This window comes from Palaemon carinicauda, chromosome 27 (assembly GCF_036898095.1).
Source record: "Palaemon carinicauda isolate YSFRI2023 chromosome 27, ASM3689809v2, whole genome shotgun sequence".
NCBI lineage: Eukaryota > Metazoa > Arthropoda > Malacostraca > Decapoda > Palaemonidae > Palaemon > Palaemon carinicauda.
This window is the reverse complement of record NC_090751.1, coordinates 43,492,867-43,516,301: the sequence shown is the minus strand read 5'-3', so window position 1 is coordinate 43,516,301 and position 23,435 is coordinate 43,492,867. Positions and strand designations below refer to the sequence as shown.

The 23,435-nt window shown below is 40.6% G+C and overlaps 1 protein-coding gene across 4 annotated transcripts in view; it reads left to right on the top strand.

Moving 5' to 3' along the window:
* The window catches only part of LOC137620710 (leucine-rich repeat and WD repeat-containing protein 1-like), a 117,984-nt gene that overhangs the window by 69,427 nt on the left and 25,122 nt on the right, over positions 1-23,435 (top strand). For all 4 annotated transcript variants that reach the window (XM_068351067.1, XM_068351066.1, XM_068351068.1 and 1 more), the window contains exons 6-7: positions 11,638-11,802; positions 21,634-21,734. In XM_068351067.1, the coding sequence (XP_068207168.1) occupies positions 11,638-11,802; positions 21,634-21,734 (266 nt within the window). The remainder of the gene's footprint in view (positions 1-11,637; positions 11,803-21,633; positions 21,735-23,435) is intronic.

Here is a 23,435-nt window from a genome sequence, read left to right as displayed (position 1 = left end):
GGTCCAAAAAATGAGATGGAAGTCCTCCAGACACCAGTAGGGGCAAGACTGTCTCATTTTTGGCAGTCTTGGGAAAGGAGAGGGGCGGACACCTGGTCCCTCTCAGTCGTCAAGGAAGGTTACAAGATCCCCCTTTTAAAGAAACCACCTCTCTCAGACTCTCCCCTGGCCTTAGTGGCTCAGTACACCGACGCGGGGAAACGAGAGGCTCTTCTGGAGCTAGTCGACCAGATGTTGGTCAAGGGAGCAATAGAGCCAGTTCAAGACCTCGCCTCCCCAGGTTTTTACAATCGCCTGTTTCTGGTTCCCAAGAACTCAGGTGGATGGAGACCAGTCCTAGATGTCAGCTCTCTGAACGCTTTCGTGGAGAAAACAAAGTTCTCCATGGAGACGACTCAGTCAGTGCTGGCTGCAGTTCGTCCAGGAGACTGGATGGTTTCTCTTGACCTGCAGGACTCTTATTTTCACGTCTCCATTCATCCGTCTTCAAGGAAATATCTGAGGTTTGTGTTCCAGGGCAAGTGCTTCCAGTTCAGGGCACTTTGCTACGGTCTCAGCACAGCTCCCCAAGTTTTCACCAGACTAATGGCGAATGTTGCAGGCTGGTTACACCAGGAGGGGATAAGGGTCTCCTTCTATCAAGACAACTGGCTGATCCGGTCACAGTCGAAAGAGAAATGTCTGGAGGACCTAATGAAAACTTATACGATCACTCAGGACCTGGGACTCATCGTCAACCGGGGGAAGTCTCAGACCGAGCCGAATCAGACTATTCTCTATTTGGGGATAGTTCTGAATTCAGTTCTTTTTCAGGCTTCTCCCTCCCAGGAGAGGCAGACCAGGTGCCTGGACAAAGTCAAAGACTTTTTGAGGAAGCAGGAATGCTCAGCGAAGGAGTGGATGAGTCTGCTGGGAACTCTATCCTCCCTGGAGCAGTTTGTCCCTTTGGGGAGACTGCACCTAAGGCCTCTGCAACACTTCCTCACAAAGGTTTGGAACAGAAAGATCCAGGAGGACACTTTTTCTTTTCCCATTCCGACAGAGATCAAGGATCTTTTAATGTGGTGGCTGGACCCAGCTCTGTTGGGAAAAGGGATCTCCTTGTTCAAGAAGAACCCCGACCTAGTGTTATTCTCAGACGCGTCAGGCTGGGGAGCAACACTAGGGAACAAAGAGGTCTCAGGTATTTGGGAAGGGAGTCAGGTAAGTTGGCATATCAACAGGAAGGAATTGATGGCCATTTTGTTAGGGCTCAAGGCCTTCAAAACTTCGGTGTCGGGAAAGACTGTGGAGATCAATTCCGACAACACCACAGCTCTCGCGTACATAAGGAAGCAAGGGGGAACTCACTCCCTATCCCTGTTCTCAACTGCGAGAGAGCTTCTCCTCTGGGCGAACGAGAACGAGACCCAGCTGTTGACAAGGTTTGTTCAAGGGCAGAGAAACATCAGGGCAGACATGCTCAGCAGGAGGGGACAGGTCCTTCCTACAGAGTGGACTCTCAACCCGCATGTCTGTCGGAGCCTCTGGAAGTTGTGGGGCAGACCAGTAATAGACCTTTTCGCCTCCGGTCTAAACAAGAGGATCCCCAACTACTGCTCCCTAGTCCCGGACGAGGAAGCTGTTGCAGTGGACGCTTTCTTGATGGATTGGACGGGGCTGGACATGTATGCCTTTCCCCCGTTCAAGATCATCAATCTGGTTATCAGGAAGTTCGCTCTCCTCGATTCGGGACGAATGACCCTAGTGGCTCCATTCTGGCCTGCGAGGGAATGGTTCATCGAAGTGGTAGGGTTACTGATGGACTTTCCAAGAAGACTCCCGGCAAGTCCAGATCTTCTCAGACAACCCCACTTTGAGAGATTTCACCAAAACCCCCTCGCTCTCAATCTGACTGCCTTCAGACTGTCGAGAAGCTCGTTAGATCTCGAGGCTTTTCGGCACAAGCGGCGAAAGCTATTGCCAGGGCAAGGAGGATCTCTTCACAAAGAGTCTACCAGTCAAAGTGGGAGACCTTTAGAGCTTGGTGCAGGAGGCGCAAGGTTTCCTCGTCCACTACCTCTCTGAGCCAGATTGCAGACTTTCTTTTGTACCTCAGGCAGGATGCTAAGCTGGCTGTATCTACCATTAAAGGATACAGGAGCATGCTCTCAACCGTCTTTAGGCATAGAGGCTTAGAGTTATCTCAGAATAAGGACTTGCAGGACCTCATTAGGTCTTTCGAGACAACGAAGCAGGTGCACTTAAGACCCCCTTCTTGGAACCTGGATGTGGTGCTTAAGTTTTGTGCTCCAGGAAGTTTGAGCCTATCTCGCAAGCTTCTCTGCGAGATGTGACTAAGAAAACCCTCTTCCTTTTGTCTCTAGCAACTGCCAGGAGGATCAGCGAGGTCCAGGCAATCGAGAAGCGTGTAGGCTTCACCCTAAATGGAGCGGTTTGTTCCTTGAGGTTCGACTTTCTCGCCAAGAATGAGAACCCTTCGAAACCCTGGCCTAGGACTTTTGAAGTCCCTAACCTCACGAATCTAGTAGGTCAGGAACAGGAAAGCCTCCTCTGCCCGGTTAGGGCTCTCAAGGCTTATTTGGCCCACACTAAGTGCGTGAGGGGTGCTTCCAACTCCTTATGGTGTTCAGTGAAGGATCCTCAAAAACCCCTGTCAAAGAACACTTTGTCCTTTTTCCTGAGGGAAACTATAAGGGAAGCCCACCTCTTTAGTGAGGAAGAATACTTCACCCTGTTAAAAGTACGGGCTCACGAAGTAAGGGCCATTGCTGCTTTGCTGGCATACCGGAAAAATATGTCAGTTAAGCAGATCATGGACGCAACGTTCTGGAGGAGCAACTCTGTCTTCGCTTCTCATTACCTCAGAGAGGTAAGAGTGGACTATGACAAGTGTTATACCTTGGGCCCATACGTAGCTGCGGCTTCTGTATTAGGCAAAGGAGTTACTACCCCCACTCAACCTTAGTTTATGTACTTGTATATGGGTTTGTGTTTTTTATGGTTGTCTGAGGTCCTCGTCCTGTGGTACGGTTCCCTCAGTCCAGATAGATAGTTTACAGTATATCTATTTCTGCAAGGTTAGATGGTTAGCTTTAGTAAAGTTGCAGGTTTTTTTTATATGGGAAGGTAGTTTTCTGAAGTCTAGTCAAGTTGACAGACTCGATTGAGTTGTTTGCAGCGTAGCAGGTCTACTCCTGGCTGAACACTCCTAAGGGAAAGCGACTCTAGAGGCAGTTACCTTTGAAGTCAGCTACCTTAGCAGGTAGGGAATCAAGGTGTTTGTTCTCCTACAACTCTTTTGTTGTTTCCCCAACTAAGTTTTTTCTGTCTGTTTCCCTCCTCCAAATGTGTGAATCAGCTATATATATATATAACTGCCAGGTAAGTTCTATTCATAAAAATGGAGTTTTTATGATAAAACAAAGTTTTATGAATACTTACCTGGCAGTTATATATATATTTTAAAGCCCACCCACCTCCCCTCAGGAGACAGGTCGGGCAAAGATAATCTGAGGAACAGAAAATGGGAATGATTCCAAGTACCACCCTGTAAGGGTTGTTATCCATCTAACCACACAACCACCACAAGGCGGTTGCCGCGATTTTCGATTAAATTCTGCCGCAGTCAGAGACTCAGCTATATATATATAACTGCCAGGTAAGTATTCATAAAACTTTGTTTTATCATAAAAACTCCATTTTTATAAGATAGAAGGAATACAGTGTGTTATTTTGAGAAAATATTTGTCCTTTTAGTATACTTTCTTTGAATAGTCTATTTTCAGTCAATCAGCTATATTTATAGAGATTAAATAAAACTAGCGTACAGTTAATTTTACGCTAGGTAGTATTCATGACAATCGATATAGTCCCACGATTCTTTGTATTGTTGCTTACTTTTTCGATATTGGGAATACTAATATTTATCGTATACAGTAATACATATAGATGTTCCAATTGTTAAGAGTGGCAAATCATCTTTTATTGGAAACCCTTAAGTAATAAGGGTTGTTTACCTATATATATATATATATATATATATATATATATATATATATATATATATATATATATATATATATATATATATATATATATATATATATATATAGATATAGATAGAGATAGAGATAGACATAGACATAGACATAGACATAGACATAGACATATATATGTGTATGTATATGTATATGTATATACATTATTCCTAATCTGTTCATCTAATGTTTTATATGAAATATTTTGTTACAATTTTTATAGGATTCAGAGAAATCCTATTGCATTCTCAATCAAGCCCTTGACAGAATAGTAAAACCTCTCACAATGGGCAGGTTTACTTATGGTCTTATGTAAATGAGTTTAAAAGTGCAAGTTTTCAGTGCTAAATTACATCAGTGAATTTATTCAGTACAGTGGAGAGTGCGTCTGCTCGGACCTGTCGTTATCTTAGCCTTAGACCTCTTCCAAGCTCCCCAACCCTTGGGAGAAGGAATGTCGATCGGTGAAAGGAAACGAGAGGCGTTAGCGCCCGAGCAGCCGTCCCCTCAAGTGTTCCTGTTGTCGCTTCCCAGAACGCTCGCCCTCGCCGTGGGTAAGGTGAGGTAAAAGTGTTATCTAACGCCGAGCGTCAGAGCTTTGGACAGCAAGCTACTAACGCTGCTGTAAGAGTTTGACACGATGTTTGTAACTGAGTGCAACTTCTTTGTCTCTTTTGTTCGATGAGCGAATGTTCTAGACACGAACGGCATAGTTCCGAGTGTCTGAATCGCGAGCGTTTTTAATCTCGAGCGTTTTTAATCGCGAGCGTCGTCGTTCCGATAGTCACGTGGTGCCGAGCGTCAAGCATTCAGCAGTTGGACTTGATGTCGAGTGTCAAGCAGTTAGACATGACGTCGAGCGTCAAGCAGTTACGTTATGTCGAGCGTCAAGCAGTTGGACGTGACGCCGCGTGTCAAGCATAGCTCCCAGGGTCTAGATCGCGACCGTCTAAATCGTGAACGACATTGTTTCGAGAGTCACGTAACGCCGAGCGTCAAGCAGTTGCATGGCGTCTAGCGTCCAGCAGTTGAACTTGATGTCGAGTGTCAGGCAGTTAGACGTGACGCCGAGCGTCGAGCAGTTCCATGGCGTCAAGCTTCCAGCAGTTGGACTTGACATCGAGTGTCTAGCAGGTAGACGTGACACCGAGCGTCAAACAGTTGCATGGCGTCTAGAGTCCAGCAATTGGACTTGACGTCGAGTATCAAGCATGACGCCGAGCATCAAGACTCGGACGTCGGGGTTACACCAGTTGGGCCAAACGTCGAGATCGCGGACGTCTTAGTTCCGATCGTAATGACTATGAACGTCTAGCGTTGGAACACTGTTACGCCCGCTTGAACTAACTCTTAGTCTCTGTTGGAGGGTGAGAATTAAACCCCTTAAAGCATTGAGGCCAGAATTCAGGACCTTAAGGAGTTCACTCCTAGGAAACAAGACATCTCTTCCTCAGTTAGAGACTTGTAGGAGGAAGGGATTGACGATCTCTTTTAACTTATTTATCTTTTAGAGGAATTCTCTGAGGAGAGGTTCCTAAGATCCTTCTTCCTTCAGTTGACTTTAAGAAACTCAGAGTTTTTTCTGAAGAGTTTCTGATTTATTTTGTGCCTGCTGCTCCTCGTCCCGCCTTCAGAGTTTTCGCTAAGGAAGGCGTCGAAGGAGTCTCTGTTTACTAAGATGGTGCTGTCTCGATCATCTAATAGAGCTTTGAGGATGATGGGAGACCGGATGCAATCCAAGTATTCCAGGATAACAAGGGTGGAGGTCTAGCCACGTTAAGGTCGAGGACCTTGTGGCAGCCCCACAGAGACTTTTACAGTCCCCTGGGTGGATCGCTGAGTGTCTCAAGGAATGCAGGTAAATGAGGCATAAAAACCTATGAAGCCAGCTTCCTTATCAGGTATGCCAGGATAGCAAGGGTGGAGGTCTAGCCACGTTAAGGTCGAGGACCTTGTGGCAGCCCCACAGGGACTTTTACAGCCCCCTGGGTGGATCGCTGAGTCTCTCAAGAAATGCAGGTAAATGAGGCATAAAAACCTATGAAGCCAGCTTCCTTATCAGGTATGCCAGGATAGCAAAGGTGGAGGTCTAGCCACGTTAGGGTCGAGGACCTTGTGGCAGCCCCACAGAGACTTTTACAGCCCCCTGGGTGGATTGCTGAGTCTCTAAAGGAATGCAGGCAATGAGGCAGGATAACTTTGAATCAGAAGTCAGAATTAAGGTACGCACCACCCTTTTTTCTTCCTCTTTTCTCCCTCAAGAGTTGGTCAAAGACACAGGTTTTGATGTCTAAATCAGCAAGAAAGTTTCTGCATACTTTTTCTCTAAACCGCACAGACAACAGTAGAAGCCAGACTTTACTTCTGGCGAGCCTGGGAAAAGAGAGGAGCAAACCTTTGGTCTGTGATATTACTAAAGGATGGATGCGAGATCTTTTTCCTAGTGAAACCTTTATTAGTTACTCCGATAGACCTCTCTGCCAAATACAAAGAGGAGCCAAAGAGACAGGCTATGCAACATCAAATGTCTCTTTTTGGAGAGGGAGGCTATTGTCCAGTCCTGGATGTAACTGCTCTCAACGCCTTCGTTCAGAAGTCAAAGTTCTCCATGGAGATATCGAAATCAGTCCTTACAGCAGTAGGAAAGGTCCACTGGATGGTCTCTAGATCTCCAGGATGCTTACTTCCACATCCTCATCCATCCGAACTTTAAGCAATTCCTGAAGGTTCGTGTATAGGAGGAAGTTGTCCAGTTTTGGGCTCTTTGTTTCGGCCTAAGCACCACCCCTCAAATAGGTGGTGCGTCTGCTAGGACCTGTCGTTCTTCTAACCATAGACCTCTTCCAAGTTCCCTAAACACTGGAAGAAGGAATGTCGAACGTTCTAACCATAGACCTATTCCAAGGAATGTCGACCATAGACCTCTTCTAAGCTCCCCAACCCCTGGGAGAAGGAATGTCGAATGACAAAAGGAAACGAGAGGCTTTAGCTCCCGAGCAGACGCCTCCTCGAGCTCACCTTTTGACGCTTCCCAGGACGCTCGCCTTCATCATAGGAAAGGTGAGGTAAAAGTTTTTTCGTCATCTTCGGATGACGCAACGCCAAGACGAGGCTGGCGTCAAGCTTCCAGACCTCTGAAGAGGAAGGTGGACACGGTCAATCAGCGTCCTATCATGACACCGCAAGCTTCTGGTGGTAGTCTTTGGAGCAGTCCTGAACGTTGTTTCATTCTACCGAAGAAAGCTCTCCTACCAAACGTAATTTTAGGATGTCGGCAACTGTCAAGAAACGTGCAACTCACCCAGTTGTAGGACAGTTGTCTGAGCCTAGCATGACCTCGGTTCATGCTCCACCTCCACCGTCAGACTGGTTATCATCCTCTGGACGCTCTGCGTGTTCTTTAAACGGTGTAGAAAGAGAGCTTGTGGTAGACGTGACGTCTCCGATACCACAACAGTTTGACCCTATTTTTATTATGCTGCAATATATGCAACAGAAACTCTCTTCGCTCATGCAAGTTTATCAACCGGCAAACAACAAGAGAGTAGCATGCCTGGACCCTGAGCGTCAGGTAACTTCAAACCTGGACGCCAAGCGTCGTAAGGCTACTAGTCAAGAGGTCTTTGATGACGAACATCTTTACAACTCCCCCGTTAAATGTCGTGTTTTAGCGACTTTAACCCAAGGAGTCAAGCAGACAGACGTGACGTCGAATGTCCACCTAACGTGATGTCGAGCGTCCAGCGGACCGTGACGTCGAGCGTCCAGCTAACGTGACGTCGAGCGTCCTGCAGGACGTGACGTCGAGCGTCCAGCAAGATGTGACGTCGAGCATCTAATGGGACACGACGTCAAGTATCAAGCAGAATGCGACGTCGAGCGTCAAACGGCTCGTGACATGGACATTTACGCATTTCCACCGTTCAAATTTATTACAAAGCGATGCGAAAGTTTGTGTCACACGAAAGGACGGATTGACACTAGTGGCCCTAAGAGAGTGGTTCACAGAGGTACTGGAATGGATGGTAGACACTCCAAGAAGTCATTCATTAAGAGTTGATCTACTCAAACAACCCCACTAGGAAAGGTACCATCAAAATCTCCAAGCTCTCATCTAACTGTCTTCAGATTATCAAAAAACTCACAAGAACTAAAGGTTTTTCGAAGGAAGCAGCTAGAGCTATTACAAGAGCAAGGAGGATTTCTACCATCAAGGTTTACCAATCCAAGTACGAGGTTTTTAGAGAGTGGTGCAGACTCAACTCTCTTTCCTCGTCCAGTACTTTTATAACTCAGATTGCTGACTTCCTGTTATATCTACGAAGATAACGCAATTTTGTCATCCTCTACCATCAAAGGATACAAGAGTATGTTAGCAACCGTATTCATGGCACAAAAACTTGGACCTTTCTAATGTTAAAGACCTACAGAAACTTCTCAAATCGTTTGAAACATCAAAGCAACAGCTCCAGGATTCACAAGCTTGAAATCTGAATATTGTCCGGAAGTTCATTATAAGTGGCAGGTTTGAGCCCTTGCATTCAGATTCATTTAAGGACCTCACGATGAAGACTCTATTTTTGGTCAGTCTGGCGTCAGCTCAAAGAGTCAGTGGGGTTCGTGCTTTTAGCTAAAACGTTGGTTTTTTTGAGATAACAAAGCTATCTGCTCATTGCAGTTAGGCTTTCTCGCAAAGAACAAATGCCCTTCTCAACCTTGGCCCAAGGCTTTTGAGGTTCCGAACCTTTCGGATGTGATTGGCGAGGAGTTGGAGAGAGTCCTGTGCCCAGTAAGAGTCCTGACGTTCTATCTGGACTGTACGAAAGAGTTGCGAGGCAAGTCGGAAGCTCTTTGGTGCTCGGTCTAGAAGTCCTCGTTACAGATGTTGAAGAATGCACTTTCAGGCTCTTAATAAGAGAGGCTCATGCATATTGCAGTGAGGCAGACCTCAATTTTTTAAAAAGCCAAGACGCATGAAGTTAGAGTTGTAACAACTTCGGTGGCCTTCAAGCAGAATTGATCGTTGCAAAGCATTAAGGACACAACCTTTTGGAGGAGTAAATCTTTGTTCGCTTCACATTATTTTGAAATGTGTCCAGACTCTTTATGAGGACTGCTTCACTCTGGGACCATTCGTAGCAGCGAGTGCAGTAGTGGGGGAAGGATCCACCACTACGTTCCCATAATCCTAATACCCTTTTCTTCTCGTGGAACTTTTGTATTTTTATGGTTGTTCGTGGAGATTGCGACAGTCTTCCACAATCACTGATTTTAGTCAGGTGGACAATTTGTTCCTTGAGAGCGGCCGGAACAAGGGTATTGGAGGAGGTCCTATCAACATAGTGATATTTACACCGGTTTGACAGCTCCTAGAGGTCTTCAGCCCCCTGGGTGGATTGCTGGATCTCATAAGGAAAGCGGACATAATGAAAGTATTCATTGAAGTCAGCTTCGTTATCAGGTTTATTAAGGTTTATTAAAGTTCTTAAGTGTAATTCCAACAATGTTGGCTGTCTCTGACCCTCCACCAGGGGCATCAATCAGCTATATTTATAGAACCACCGGGTAAGTCTTGTGTTTAAAAATGGTATTTTCATAATGAAATAAATTTTTGAATATACCCGGTGGTTATATAAATTTAATTCCCTCCCTCCTCCCCTCTAGAGACCTATGGGCATGGAAAATCTGAGGAATCATGGAATGGTTCTAAGTACCTTCGCCAGAGGGTGCGCTGGTGGTACACCTGGCTACTCAATCTGCGATTGCCGCGAGTTTTGAATTTCTGCCGGGACGTCAGAGACTAAAGCTATATTTATATAACTACCGGGTAAGTACTGTATGTTCAAAAATTTATTTTATTATGAAAATATCATTTTATTGTTTTTCTATGTTGCCACAGTGTTCATAATCTCTGAGAAAGTATCCATGCCCTCGACTAAAAATCCCACCCACGAGACGAAAGCTTACTATCATCAGTAAAGGAAATAGTTGACAGAAGACAAGATTTAATTTTTTTTTTTCATTATTATTTTTCAACTATCATTTCTACAATATAATATCATCTTCATGTTTTATATATTTCATATTAGTATTGTTCATTGTTTTCACGAGTAAAAGTTAGCCTATTGTGATTATTTCCATTTATTGCCATTCTACCGTTTCTACCCCGTATTCGTCATGTTCTTACATGCACAGTCTACTGTATTTCCAAGCTCGTGAAATACACAAAACTGGATTGATCCAGTTCATAGTCACAGCCACACGCGAGGTGGAATCGCAAACGAAGGAACAAACCTTATGTCTAATGAACTAAATCTCTCTCTCTCTCTCTCTCTCTCTCTCTCTCTCTCTCTCTCTCTCTCGTCAAAGGAAACAAATGGATATTTTCATTATATTTCTGTATAACATAAATTCCATTATTACTGTAGAGTAGTTTTATAGCTTTCGATGGCTATTTATCGTGGAATCATCGCAGACTAACATAGTCACAAGAATAAATATACAGTACAGTATAACGTTTTTTTACTCATAAATCACAGTGCTTTACCATTCCTTATGATTATAAATTACAGAATATTTAGGTGACAAAGGAAATAAAAGAGTATTTTTATTACATTTCTGTACACCGTAAATTATTTTTAAAAAATCACAGTGCTTTACCATTAGATACAATTACATAAAACTTTTTTTATCAAAATTATTCTATAACCACACAGCAGTGAATGGAAAAACATTTTGTTGTTTAGAGGGAAATACAATGGAGAATAAAGAAGACTTTGGAAAAAATTATTCTGTATTCAGCAGTAAAACAAATAAACATGGAATGTATCTTATTATAGGATAAATGAGCGAGTATATTAAATGATGACAAATCTCTTATATTGCTCCAGTAGCGAATCCATGACTTCGTAGCAAAAGGGATAAAAGATAAAATAAGCAAATTATAGAAAAAATATTCATTTTGTTAAGTAAATAATAAAAAAACTTAAGTCCGTATTAGGATATTAGGGGAACATTGACAAAAATGAAATAAAAATCAAGGTTGAAAATATACATCTACAGTTATCATGATCAATTACAATGAAGGAAACCAATACCTGTATAAGACAACATTTACATTGAAAGAAAAATTAGAATGTCATTTAGATACTGAAGATAACAAGTTCAAGTACAGGTTCACTGGCCTACTATCATATGAATCCTCCATAGGAAAAAATAATTTGGACACTGCACTGTCTTGAAATTTTATTTGTTAAAGAAAGACTTTCCCTTAAGATTATATCAGACATGTTTGAAAGAAACATTGCTATAGAAATTATTATTTTTTTATTTTGGAATCCCCTTTGTAATGTTTGGATCCCATCTCTTGTAAGAATGAGATGTATTTCGGTTTTTTCTTCTTAGCCATTTTTAATGGTCTTTGCAGATAATTCATATGTCGTACTGTAGCCTCGGTCCTAAGTAAGGATTGTATCTAATTAAGAGATTTATCGTATTGAGCTTCCAGTATGTTTTCCTTGTGGATAAAAATATTTTTTTTTTGCTATTTTATTATTTCTTGTTTCTTTTGTATTGATAGCTTGTCAACATGTTACAGATTGGAGCGTACTCAGTTTGATCTTCCAGAAGTGGATGGGAATGGGTCAGTTCTTGACTCCGTCTGTATGCTACGGGATGACTTATTGGCTGCCAAGTGTGCTTTACATGGACAGATATACATATTTTCTCTGGAAAGGGCACTAAATCAAAGGAAGTTTAACAAGTAAGTGAAGATATGGAACTTATTTAATCTTATAGTGGATTAGCTTTTGGCTAGATTACTATCTCACATTTGTAGGTTATCATATGGCTCTTGCAAAGGATTTATTTTTAATTGAGAGGTGAGTTGAAGGTGTAAGATAGGTTGGGCGAAGTTTATGGGAATAAAAAGGAATTAAATGGTGGAAAATAATATAGCTGGGGCTATTAAAAATCACAGAAAGCCTTTGTTGTTGTCTGTTGTGTTTTTGCAAGACGTGTAAGTGACACTACTCTCTGGTGGTTCCTGGTCATGTGTTTCATAAACAATTTAGAATAATATTTCTATGTTATGTAATTCAGGAAGACTAAGTACGTCCAAGATAAAAGGTAGTAAAGAGAACTCATATCACATTTAGCTCCATGAATTGATGATCTGATGTAAAAATGATGATGATGATAATGGTATATAATCTTTTTGATGAAATGCATGTTTTGCTTTTCCATCAGATGTAATTTATTATATCTATAATGGTATAAGGATATACATGTATGAAAAAGTGCATATATTTAGTAATTGAAATATAGAATGGGGTTTTTTAATTCCTGAATATTTTAGATGCTTCTAAGAGTTATGTAAAGTGTAAATGGCCAGTCTTAATTTAGTGCTTGGCGGTATCATTAGGGATGATAATGTCTTAGGAAATCGTACTAAATATTTTGGTCTTAAACAAATCCATGAGAGTGTGCATTAATGTAAGCTTGAGTAATTACTTTTGGGATATTTGTAATGGCTGCATAATTTTGGGTGAATCATCCTTTCACTTAAATCAGTGGTTTAAAAACTTTAAAAGTCACTCATGAGTGCCGAAGCCAAGGGAAAGAACAAAGCCCTAGGACTGACTGTATAACTCCTACTATACATATGACCTGTGCCCAAGACCCCTCTCCACCCAATCTAGGACCAAGGAGGGCCAGGCTAAGGCTGCTAATTACTAAGAGGGTATATGTATAGCCTCCCCCAAACCACTTATCCTTAGCTCACAGGGACAGTGAGGTTGTGAACACTGGAGAAAACCTTTTTGAGCTGCGACCTGTCTCGAACTTTTAACCTATGAATCATAGGTCAAATGATCTACTCAGCGGCCATAACTATAAATTGATTGTTATGTTCAATAGTAGATTTTTTTATATAAAACACATGTTGTGGATCATCCAGTTGTTTTCATGATAATGGAGTATTTATGAACTGTTTAGAGTATTTTTGATAAATTTAAGATAAGTTTTTTATTGATAGTTCCTAAGTATTTATGATTAATTGTCTAATTTAAATTACTTTATTGCTAGTACATATGTGTATCATATCCAAGAGTAGATTTTGTTTTCGTGACGTGTTGAAAGTTTTTTTTTCTTATTATCTCAGTATGAGTGACTTATAATTGCTATTTATGTACAGCATTATTATTTTGAGCAATTGTAATGTGAGAACCTTTGTTATAAATCTCTGGTTTAGCCACTGTTTTATGCATAAAAGAATGGCTCCATAAATATTGGGAGGTTCCCTACTAAAGGTATACAGGCTTTTAATTGCATGCAAAATTAACCACTGAATCTTACAGAAGTCCACAAAAATGAGTATTTTATATGGTTCAAAATTTTATACATTTTCTAAACTCAGTCATTAATGGAATTATAGTATATGCAATGCTCATTATTTGTTCCTATACAAACCTTGCATTCTTTAAAATAGGGAACATGTTTTTATTGGGAACAGCCGTTAAATTTGTTAACAAGGTAGTTAACAACAGGCAGCAGGCATGGAAGAGTTGCCCCACCCCTCCACCTGTTGGAAGCTCTTCACTTCTGTCTTCAGCCACAAGTACGAATGTACTGTTGTGCCCTTACCAAACCTTTTAATCTCTTTCTCTTTCAAGAAGGGAATTCTTGCTGTGCTTTTTGTAGAGGGCATGATTGTTCACAATCATCCTCGTGTGTCGAAGTGTAGATCCTGGCTTGTGCAATAGCAAGCGTATGCCTTGAAGGTGAGAAAGAGAGATAAAACTTCTCCGGAGTTTGTCAATGGCAATGCACAAGAAGACACCAAAGAAGTCCTTCACCTTGACCGTTCTCTTATTGAGTGTGTCGGCTGCTACCGCTTCTATGCATAGAAGATCAGGGAGCCCTTGGATCTATGTCAGTGAACTTATCTGGTTCTGGTGGCGTATGGGGTTTCCCCAATGTTCGCTGCATCTCGTCAGACGTTGGAAGTGCTTCTCTCATTGATGTGCAGACTGCCTATTAAGAGTTTGAGCTAATGAAGGCTTGGAACTGTAAATGACCTTGTTTAGCAAACCAGTAGTTAAGGCTATACTCTCCCCTGTGTCCCCAGTACCAGTGTCTCCTTTAGTGACACCAATGGTCACCATCATATCTTATCACGCCAACGTTGAACCCACAGGAGGGCGTTGTTTGTCTCTCTGAGGTCTTGATCTGAGCAATGAGGGCCCTGTGGGTGCCCTCGTAGGATGTGTTTTGTTGTTTGTGGTGCAGCAAATGTGCACAGTGGCAATAAATACCACTAGAATGACTCCCTAAAATATTCTAGACATATTAATATTTTTGGAATTTTCCACCGTATAGCCAGTGATTTAAGCCTTCTGGAAATGATTTAATGTTGTAGAGGCTGTCTGACCAAAGATCAGGTATTGAATTTAGCCTTCTGAAAGTGTTCTAAACATTGGCATTCAGGGTTGGTGGCTAATTTCCAATCATGGCGGTTATCTCCAGTTTTGCCCACTTTTTACCCTTGCTGAGTTTAGGGTGCCCCAGTCCTTCCTGGTGAGGGTTTTTCCACTGAGCAGGCCTTCATTTGGGTTGGGCAGTGCCTCATTGGATGGTCTGGGCACTTGCCTGCCACTCCTCTAACCTGTGAGCAGCTGCCAGGATTGGTGCTAGTCCATCCATAGTTGCAAAGCTTTTGTGTGGTTTCAGTTTTCACTTTGTTTCTTGATGATTGTGGAGTGGATACCTAGGGTTATTAAGTTATTTATTCTTTTAAGTTTTTGCCAGCGTTCCTGATTTCGATGGAGGTCCCACTTGAAACCATCTTACCTGATGCATCTGAATTGGGAAGGTGCAATAACGTAGAAGCTCACCATCTATTAGTCATAAAAGAGAGAGACCTCCATCCCTCTAACCACCTTCCATTAAAAACATTAAAGTTATGCCATCAAATAAATTTGATGTTTTGTCTCTTGAAGTTTCTGATCAACAGAAAGATAACTTAAATAAAACAGAAATTCAAGTTGAGGTCCACCATCTCAACAAATAGATCAAAAGGACACAGAAAAAGACAAATGTAAAACCCAATGTATGAAGACCATCTCTAAAGAAACCTACAGGAAATAATGTTAGATTAAAACCTGCCAATGGGAAGACCTCATCCAAGATGTCTTCCAGAAATAATCGATAATTTTCTCCTCCATTTTGCAATGGAATTGTCAAAGTTTAAAGGCCAAATATGAAGAACTTATGCTCCTAATTCATGAGCATTCACCCATAATTATGTATACTGGAGAGCAAGCTTGATGCTAATACTCCTTGTCCTCAAGAGTATGTTAGCTATAGAGCACCATATAATCAACAAGCAGGGAGCCATGGTGGAAGTCTCATGTACGTTAGTCGAGCTGTTCCGTTCGTCAAGCTGTTCCGTTCGTCGAGCTGTTCCCCAAATACCTTTGTTTATTCATACACCCCTGCAGGCAGAGGTTGTACAGATTAATATAGGGAGAAAATATACAATATGCTCTGTACTTACCTCCAAATGATAACATTTTGTATGACCTTTTCTGTCACTGGGAGATTTGAATGGTAGACATCCTTTTAAGGGCAATGTTTTAGCAAACACAAGGGGTAATATTATATCATCAATTGTGGAAATGAGGATGTCCAGCCCCTTAATACAGGAGAGCCACACACTTTCATGTCCAGACAAGTACCTTGTCGTGCATTGACCTATCAATTGCAAGCTCTAATTACCTTCTCAATTTCTATTGGAGGACATTAAATGATTGGCACACTAGTGATCATGCACCAATCATTATAAACACCAACAATGGTTCACCTTTACAGAGATCGCCACGGTGGCATCTTGACAAGGCAGACTGGGATAGATTTTGTGAGCTAAGTGAAATTGAAGGGAATGCAGAAAAGTTTGAAAATATTGATGATGCCATAGACTTAGTGAATGGAACCCTTCATACAGCAGTAGTCAATTCAATTCCCAAAGACATCAAAGATGTCTTCCAGAAAATAATACATAGTTTTTTCATCCATTTTGCAATGGAATTGTCAGGGTTTGAGGGCCAAATATGAAGAACTTAAGCTCTTAATTCAGGAGAATTCCACCATAATTGTATGTCTACAGGAGAGCAAGCTTGATGCTAATACCCCTTGTCCTCGCGAATATATGATCACTGAGTAGGGAGCCATGGCGGAAGTCTCACATACGAGATGTTCCCCAAATACCTTTATCTGTCTGTACACCTCTGCAGGCAGTGGTTGTACAGATTGATATAGGGAGAAAATATACAATCTGTTCGCTGTACTTGTCTCCAAATGATAATATATCATATGATGATATAGTAGAGGTGATTCAACAGCTCCCTCAACCTTTTCTTTTACTATGAGATTTGAATGGTAGACATCCTTTGTGGGGTGATGTTTTAGCAAACACCAGGGGCAATATTATATCATCAATTGTGGAAAACGGGGATTTAGGACTCCTTAATACAGGAGAGCCCACACACTTCCATGTTCAGACAGGTACCTTGTCATGCATTGACCTTTCAATTGCAAGCTCTAACTGCCTCCTTGATTTTGATTGGAGGACATTAGATGATTGGCATACAATTGATCATGCACCAATCATTATAAACACCAACAAGGATCCGCCTTAGAAAGATGTCCATGATGGAATCTTGATAAAGCGGACTGGTATAGATTTTGTGAGCTAAGTGAAATTGAAGGAAAAGCAGAACAGTTTGAAAATATTGATAATGCCATAGACTTTCTGAATGGATCCATTCATACAGCAGGAGTCAATTCAATTCCCAAAATAACAGGGTTATTCAAATGACGACCAGTCCCTTGGTGGTCTTCAGAACTAACTGCCCTACACAGAGCCACAAGAAGGTCTTTAACTCTACTGCGCAGACACTGAACTGAGGGCAATATGATTATATACAAGAAAAGTAGAGCATAGTTCCGTTGTGCCATGAAGGAAATTAGGCGCCAGTCATGGGTGTCATTTGTTTCCTCCATTAACAGTACAGCACCACCATCTGCTGTGTAGAGGAAAATAAAAAAGATTGCCGGCAAATTTACCCCAAACCTACCACCAGTGTTGAAGGTGAACGATCAGTATGTGACTGAAGCAAATGATGTCAGCAATGGCCTGGCTGAATATTTTTCAAACGTATCGTGCAAGTGTGAAGGAGCTCCTGGTCACCAGTATAGGAGCAACGAGGAAAAGAAAATGTTAAATTTTGTAACAAGAAGGAAAGAGTCATATATTTCTCGTTTTACTGAAAGAGAATTTGATTCCGCTTCTACTAATTGTAACAATACAGCCCCTGGACCCGATGGAATTCCATATGCAATGATTAAACATATACATTTTAATACAAAGTTATTTATTTTATGCAATATTAATAGAATATGGCATGATCATAGTTATCCAACTGTTTGGGAACTAGCCATTATTTTAGCCTTTTTAAAACCTGGTAAGTACAAGTTTTTAGCAGCTAACTACCAACCTATTGCATTGACATCTTGTTTATGTAAAATCATGGAGAAGATGATCAATGCAAGACTGATTTGGTACCTTAAAAGTAAGGATATTTTATCACCGATTCAATGTGGATTCAGAAAAATGCACTCAACGACTGATGTGTTGATACGACTTGATTCCTCTATTTGTGAAGCGTTTGCTTCCAAACAGCACCATGTGACAGTCTCTTTTGACCTTGGAAAGGCATATGATACCACATGGAGATACGGTATACTTGAAACAATTCATGAATTAGGATTAAAAGGAGAACTACCACTTTATTTAGTCATTTCTTTCACAAAGAGTTTCTCAAGTGAGAGTTGGGGAAACTTTATCAGTGAGTAAATATCAAGAAGGAGGAGTTCCTCAGGGTAGTGAGCTGAGAGTAACCCTGTTTGCACTAGCAATTAATGGGTTATCTTCAGTCATTCCCCAGGATGTTCTCTCAACATTATTTGTGGATGATCTCTTACTATCATTTGCTGGAGCTAGAATGGCAATGGATGAGAGAAAAATACAACTCTCAATCGACAAAATTATCCAGCCCCCCGATATGAATGGATTTAAGTTCTCGACAAATAAAACTACTTTTGTCCATTTCTGTTTTATCCGGGGAGTACATCCAGACCCGGATATATACCTTAAAGGTCAACGTATCCCATGTGTAAGTGAAGCTAAATTTTTAGGTTTGATATTTGATTGTAGGCTTACATGGGTTTCTCACTTAAAAGCATTAAAAGCTAAATGTCTTGAGGCTCTGAATCTTTTAAAAGTATTGACTAATCTCGTTCACTTCCATACAGGACCAAAGTTTTTAAAGTAATTTGTATTTTTCCTAGCTATACAAACCAGAGTCCTTTATTGTAAAACTTCCCACCTCAACAACCCCTCTCAATCCTGAGCCGAAAGTCAAAAGTGAAGAGCTTCCGAGAGGTGGGGGGCGGAGCTACTTGCCCGTATTCATCACCTGTCAACTACCTCCTTAACAAATTTAATGATCGTTTCAGCTTTGCAGAAGACATTTTCCCTGTTTTAAAGACTTAAGTTTGTATAGCTGGGAAAAATATACAGTAATTTACTTTTAGAATTTTGTTATACAGTACGTTCCCGAATTATGGTTGTTCGAATTCATTTAAACGGTCACTAGTTTTCGAAAATAAATTTTCTTTATCTGCAAAGCTGTTCAAAGTCTGCGAGTCAAGCACCACAATGTACCAAGTCTATTAGTCTTCAAGTATATTGGTATCCCAACGTACAGTGCCTGATAATAAATGTAACCAAACAATATTGACTTTACATTTTATTAACAGGATTTTTATAATGAATTGTCTATTTAAGGGAAAATTCTATATCAACAATGACATCAACTTAACTATGCGAGTCCAGCTGACAAATTGTAAACAGAATTGTGGTTATGTTCTCGGCTATCTTTATCTTTCTCTAACCTTTTGATAATTTTGATGGTAGTGTTAATGATGGTATATTAAAGCATTATATTTGTTTAGTACAGTATATGTAGGCTAAAAGCTTTATTTTTCCCTATGGTTATTCAAGGTTTTCACACGTAGGCTTGGTTTGTTTATCGGCAATGAATAGCCCAACTTTTGATAACGAGCCGGCAATATTTTCTATCATATATTTTATACTGTATAGATTTTCTTTACAAAGATTTGTTTTATATAGTACATAGTATATAAAAACCTCTGTGTGTGTGTGTGTAACAAATAAAATCTTAATTCACATTTGGCAACCCGAGTTTAAGAATGAAATTAACATGACTATTGTTAATTGTGTTGGGCAATTCCTTGCTTCAGGTGGTACAAGAAACACAAACACGGCATTCGATTACAACAGCCGATTTTCTCTCTCTCTCTCTCTCTCTCTCTCTCTCTCTCTCTCTCTCTCTCTCTCTCTCTCTCTCTCTCTCTCTCTCTCATATACAATATTTACATATAGATGAAGAAACTAAAATTGGTTTCCTTAAAGAGTGTCAATTAAATATGACAAAAAAATGTATACCGTGTATAGATCCATTTCAGTCGTAGCTTAAAATATGGCATATGATTTCGTCGGCAAACTACTATTTTTTAGAAAACTTTTTTTTTTTTTTTTTTTTGAAAATTGCTGCTAATTAAATAGTTAGTTGTGCTTTACGAAAACATTTGTGTACTTTTTTTTTTTTTTTTTTTTTTTTTTTTTTTTTTTTTTTTTTTTTTTTTTTTTTTTTTTTTTTAACAATCGAGTATTACTGACTTTTTGTTTTACTTTCTACTGTGATCAGATCAGCTGATGTCTAGCTGCTGCTCTCAAGTATATGCACCTACGAGTACAGTAACAAAGTATTGTTTATACTAATTCTTAACTCATTTATAACATCTTTACAGTTAATATTATATAAGCACTGTGTTATAACCTATCATATTTTTTGTTTAATTCATTTGAAACTCTCTCTCTCTCTCTCTCTCTCTCTCTCTCTCTCTCTCTCTCTCTCTCTCTCTCTCTCTCTCTAATGAATTTTTTTTTATATTAAAAATCAGTCATGATTCAAATTGTCCTTACTTTTTCCAATCTCGCACCATCTCCGTCACATCGAACGTTATAGAGGTAACCCAATTGTTCAATAACTTTAAAAACCGGCCTAGTACTTTCTTCTCTTTTTTTTTGCAGATGGTTCTATAATTTAGGTGGGTACAAGTTAACTTATAACTGAAGTTTGGAAAAGTATTTTGATAATGTATTGGACAACCATCCTTTGTAACAGTTTAGAATTATCGTAAATTATCATACTGTCATTAGTGGCAGTTTGCTATTGTTGATCAAACGCAAACCAAATGGTTTTCCTGTTTTTGCTACGTATGTAGGAATTTATATGGTTATGTTAAGTAAAATATTTAATAATATTTTTACTAAAAGCTCTTAATATCATTAGTTATCACCATGATCATTTGTGGTTTATGAGTTCGTTTGTTCCTTATGATCAACGATGGAGCGTACAGTAAACAAATGGAAGGTTTCCTTTTTAGGCGGAGTGTTTAGGAAAAACATTATATAAATTGCATTCATGTCAAGTATTTTCGAACTTCCAAGAAAATTAAGTAACACAACACAATCATCATATAATCAATACTTGTTAAATAACCTAAACACAGATGTGTAAATGCCTTCGTTTCTTCGTTATGATCAGAGATAAATGTAAACAAAACATTGGTTTCCATTTTTTATACTTTTTCTCTGAATGCATGATATAAAATCGCCTTTATATCGTTAATTTTGGATTTTCAATGATACAACACTAGCTAGTCTATACAGTGATGGTTTTGCTATTCACCAGATGTGACTTGAACTTATTTAAATGTGTCCTCATTTTAGGTTTTGTTATAAGGGGAAATATTTACCCATCTTGGTTGTAATTTTAACCTTTTTCAAGTAATTAAAACTAAAATCCTAGATACTCCTTAGAAAGTAGTTCGAGGTAAGTACTCCGTGTTGGAACAAAATATTTTTAATGTTTTATTTATTTATAAGAACAACTTAGTATTAGAAAAAAGACAGTATAGTACATAGAAAGTATTGAAAATGGGTAGTAAACACGTTTGAATAGGCAAGTTGCTGTTTGCCATGGCCCTAATGGAATTATTCCTGTTATGTGTTTCGAAATATGCGATTTTCTATTTATGCAGGCCATGGATCGACCAAATTCTCACATAATTCGGGACCCCATTGTATTTGTTACTTTTTTCAATTTTTCGTCCAGTAAAAGGTGAAATGTATTGCTGTTAACTATATAGTTTCAGTTTTAGGGATACACAAGCTTTAGTAACTGCAGAAACAAGGAAAATACACTCTACTAAGCATTAGCTTTACTATTTTTGTTTTGAAGCAGCCTCCAGGAATATACTGTAGTTGTTATTGTGGAGAGACAAGATATAAACCATAATTATTTAGGTTTTGATAGTTATGTAGTATGCATGTGGCAATTTTTTTTCATTATATAATATCTTGCTTGATTTTTGTTTTTTTTACCAGAGGACAAAATCAGTATGAAACTACAGTGTCAGATAAAATGATTTTGCGATTGAGGTGGAGTGATACAGACAATTACTACATGAACATGGGAGTTGATCCAAGTAAGTACTTTATTTTCTCAGTTAATTATTTGTTTAAAATATTCTTATTTTGTCATAAATAAATCTAGATGTTAATACTAATGGATGGAATGTTTCTTTTTAACATGTACTGCATTGTAGGTAGTAGTTTGGCTAGGACACCAGCCACCCATTGAGATACTACTGCTAGATTCTTATTGGGTCCTTTGATTGGCCAGACTGTACTACATTGGATCCCTCTATATGGTTATAGCTAATTTTTCCTTTGCCTACACATACACCGAATAGTCTGGCATATTCTTTCCACATTCTTTTTTGTCTTCATACACTGGACAACACAGAGATTACCAAACAATTTGTCTTCACTCAAGGGGTTAACTACTGCTCTGTAATTGTTCAGTGGCTTCTTTCCTCTTGGTAAAGATAGAAGAGACTTTACCTATGGCTAGCAGCTCTTCTAGAAGGGCCCTCCAAAATCAAACCATTGTTCCCTCAAGCGGAGCCTTCTCTTTCTGTGATGTATTGCAGGTTTGGCCATCGCTGGGTATACCTGGTTACCCGTCAAAGGAGGCGTTGCTGGAACTCCGACTTGGTGTTGATAGGAAACTTACACTGGCTTCTGGGGTGGAGCTCTTTTCACTGTTGAGTATAGTACAGCGTGATCCTGGAGTGTCTTCTACCTTGATCGCCAAAGGTCCGCCCCTTGCCCTCGTCTGCTGCTGAAGACTGCGTACTCCCCAGGCTGTGCCGAGTTTTCTGTCGGGGGTGGAGCGAAGTCCGAGGCAGGTCTCTCCTGCGGATGGGCATCTCTCGTCCGAGAGTGAGGTCCTCCCTAGAGACCCCATTCCAAAAACTTCAAAACGCCATCGTGTCTCTTCTCTGAGGCTTCTTTCTCCAGAGGAACTTTACCGCTGCCGATGAGCTCCCAGAGAGCGTAGTGCTTCTCGACGCTCTAGACGTTCTCCTTCACCTCTGGTCAGGAGAGGTCTCTTTAGTTCCTCCAAGGACAAAAGATCTTCTCCCTCGTCTGCTAGACGTTTGCCTTCGCCATCTCAGCGTTCGCCAACTGCTCGTCACCTCGAGATCGCCACTCGTCATTTAAGGATTATCACTCATCACCTAGTGACTTTCACTCCTCACCTCATCTCTCGCCATTGCGAGATTGTCCTCTGCAGTCTTGGCGACAGAAATAGCGTGCTCGCCACAAGCCTGCTTCTCTGGACTCTCCGTTGACACGCTGTTCGTGTCTCTCCTCATTCGCCAGTTCACTGGTGCTCACCTTCAGGCTGTTTGCAGACCTCTCGGCTCTCACCTACTAGTAGTTTGCCAAGTCGTCGTTCGCCAGTTTCCCATTATTCGCATAAATCCTCTGCTTCATTTAGTTGCCTTCCGGCTAGTACTGGATCGTCACTCTCCTTCTTTTAAACGTTACAGGTCAGCTTGTGATTGCCGCTCGCCAGCAAAGGACATTCAACCAACGCGTGATTGCCGCAGAGGCAACTCATATCTTCCTTCTCTTGAGAGTTCTCAGCTCCTGACTCAGTAATCTCCACTCCATGAAGGAGCTTCCTGGGCCTTCTCGAACTTGGGAAATACGTTCCCCCAGGGCTAGGCCAGTTCTTACACCTTCAGATCCCAGAGCCTCCCTACCTGAGAAGGAGTCTCTTCATGCTGGCGTGGACCAGCTACCTCTAAAGGATCTCTAGCAAGGCGGATGCCCGG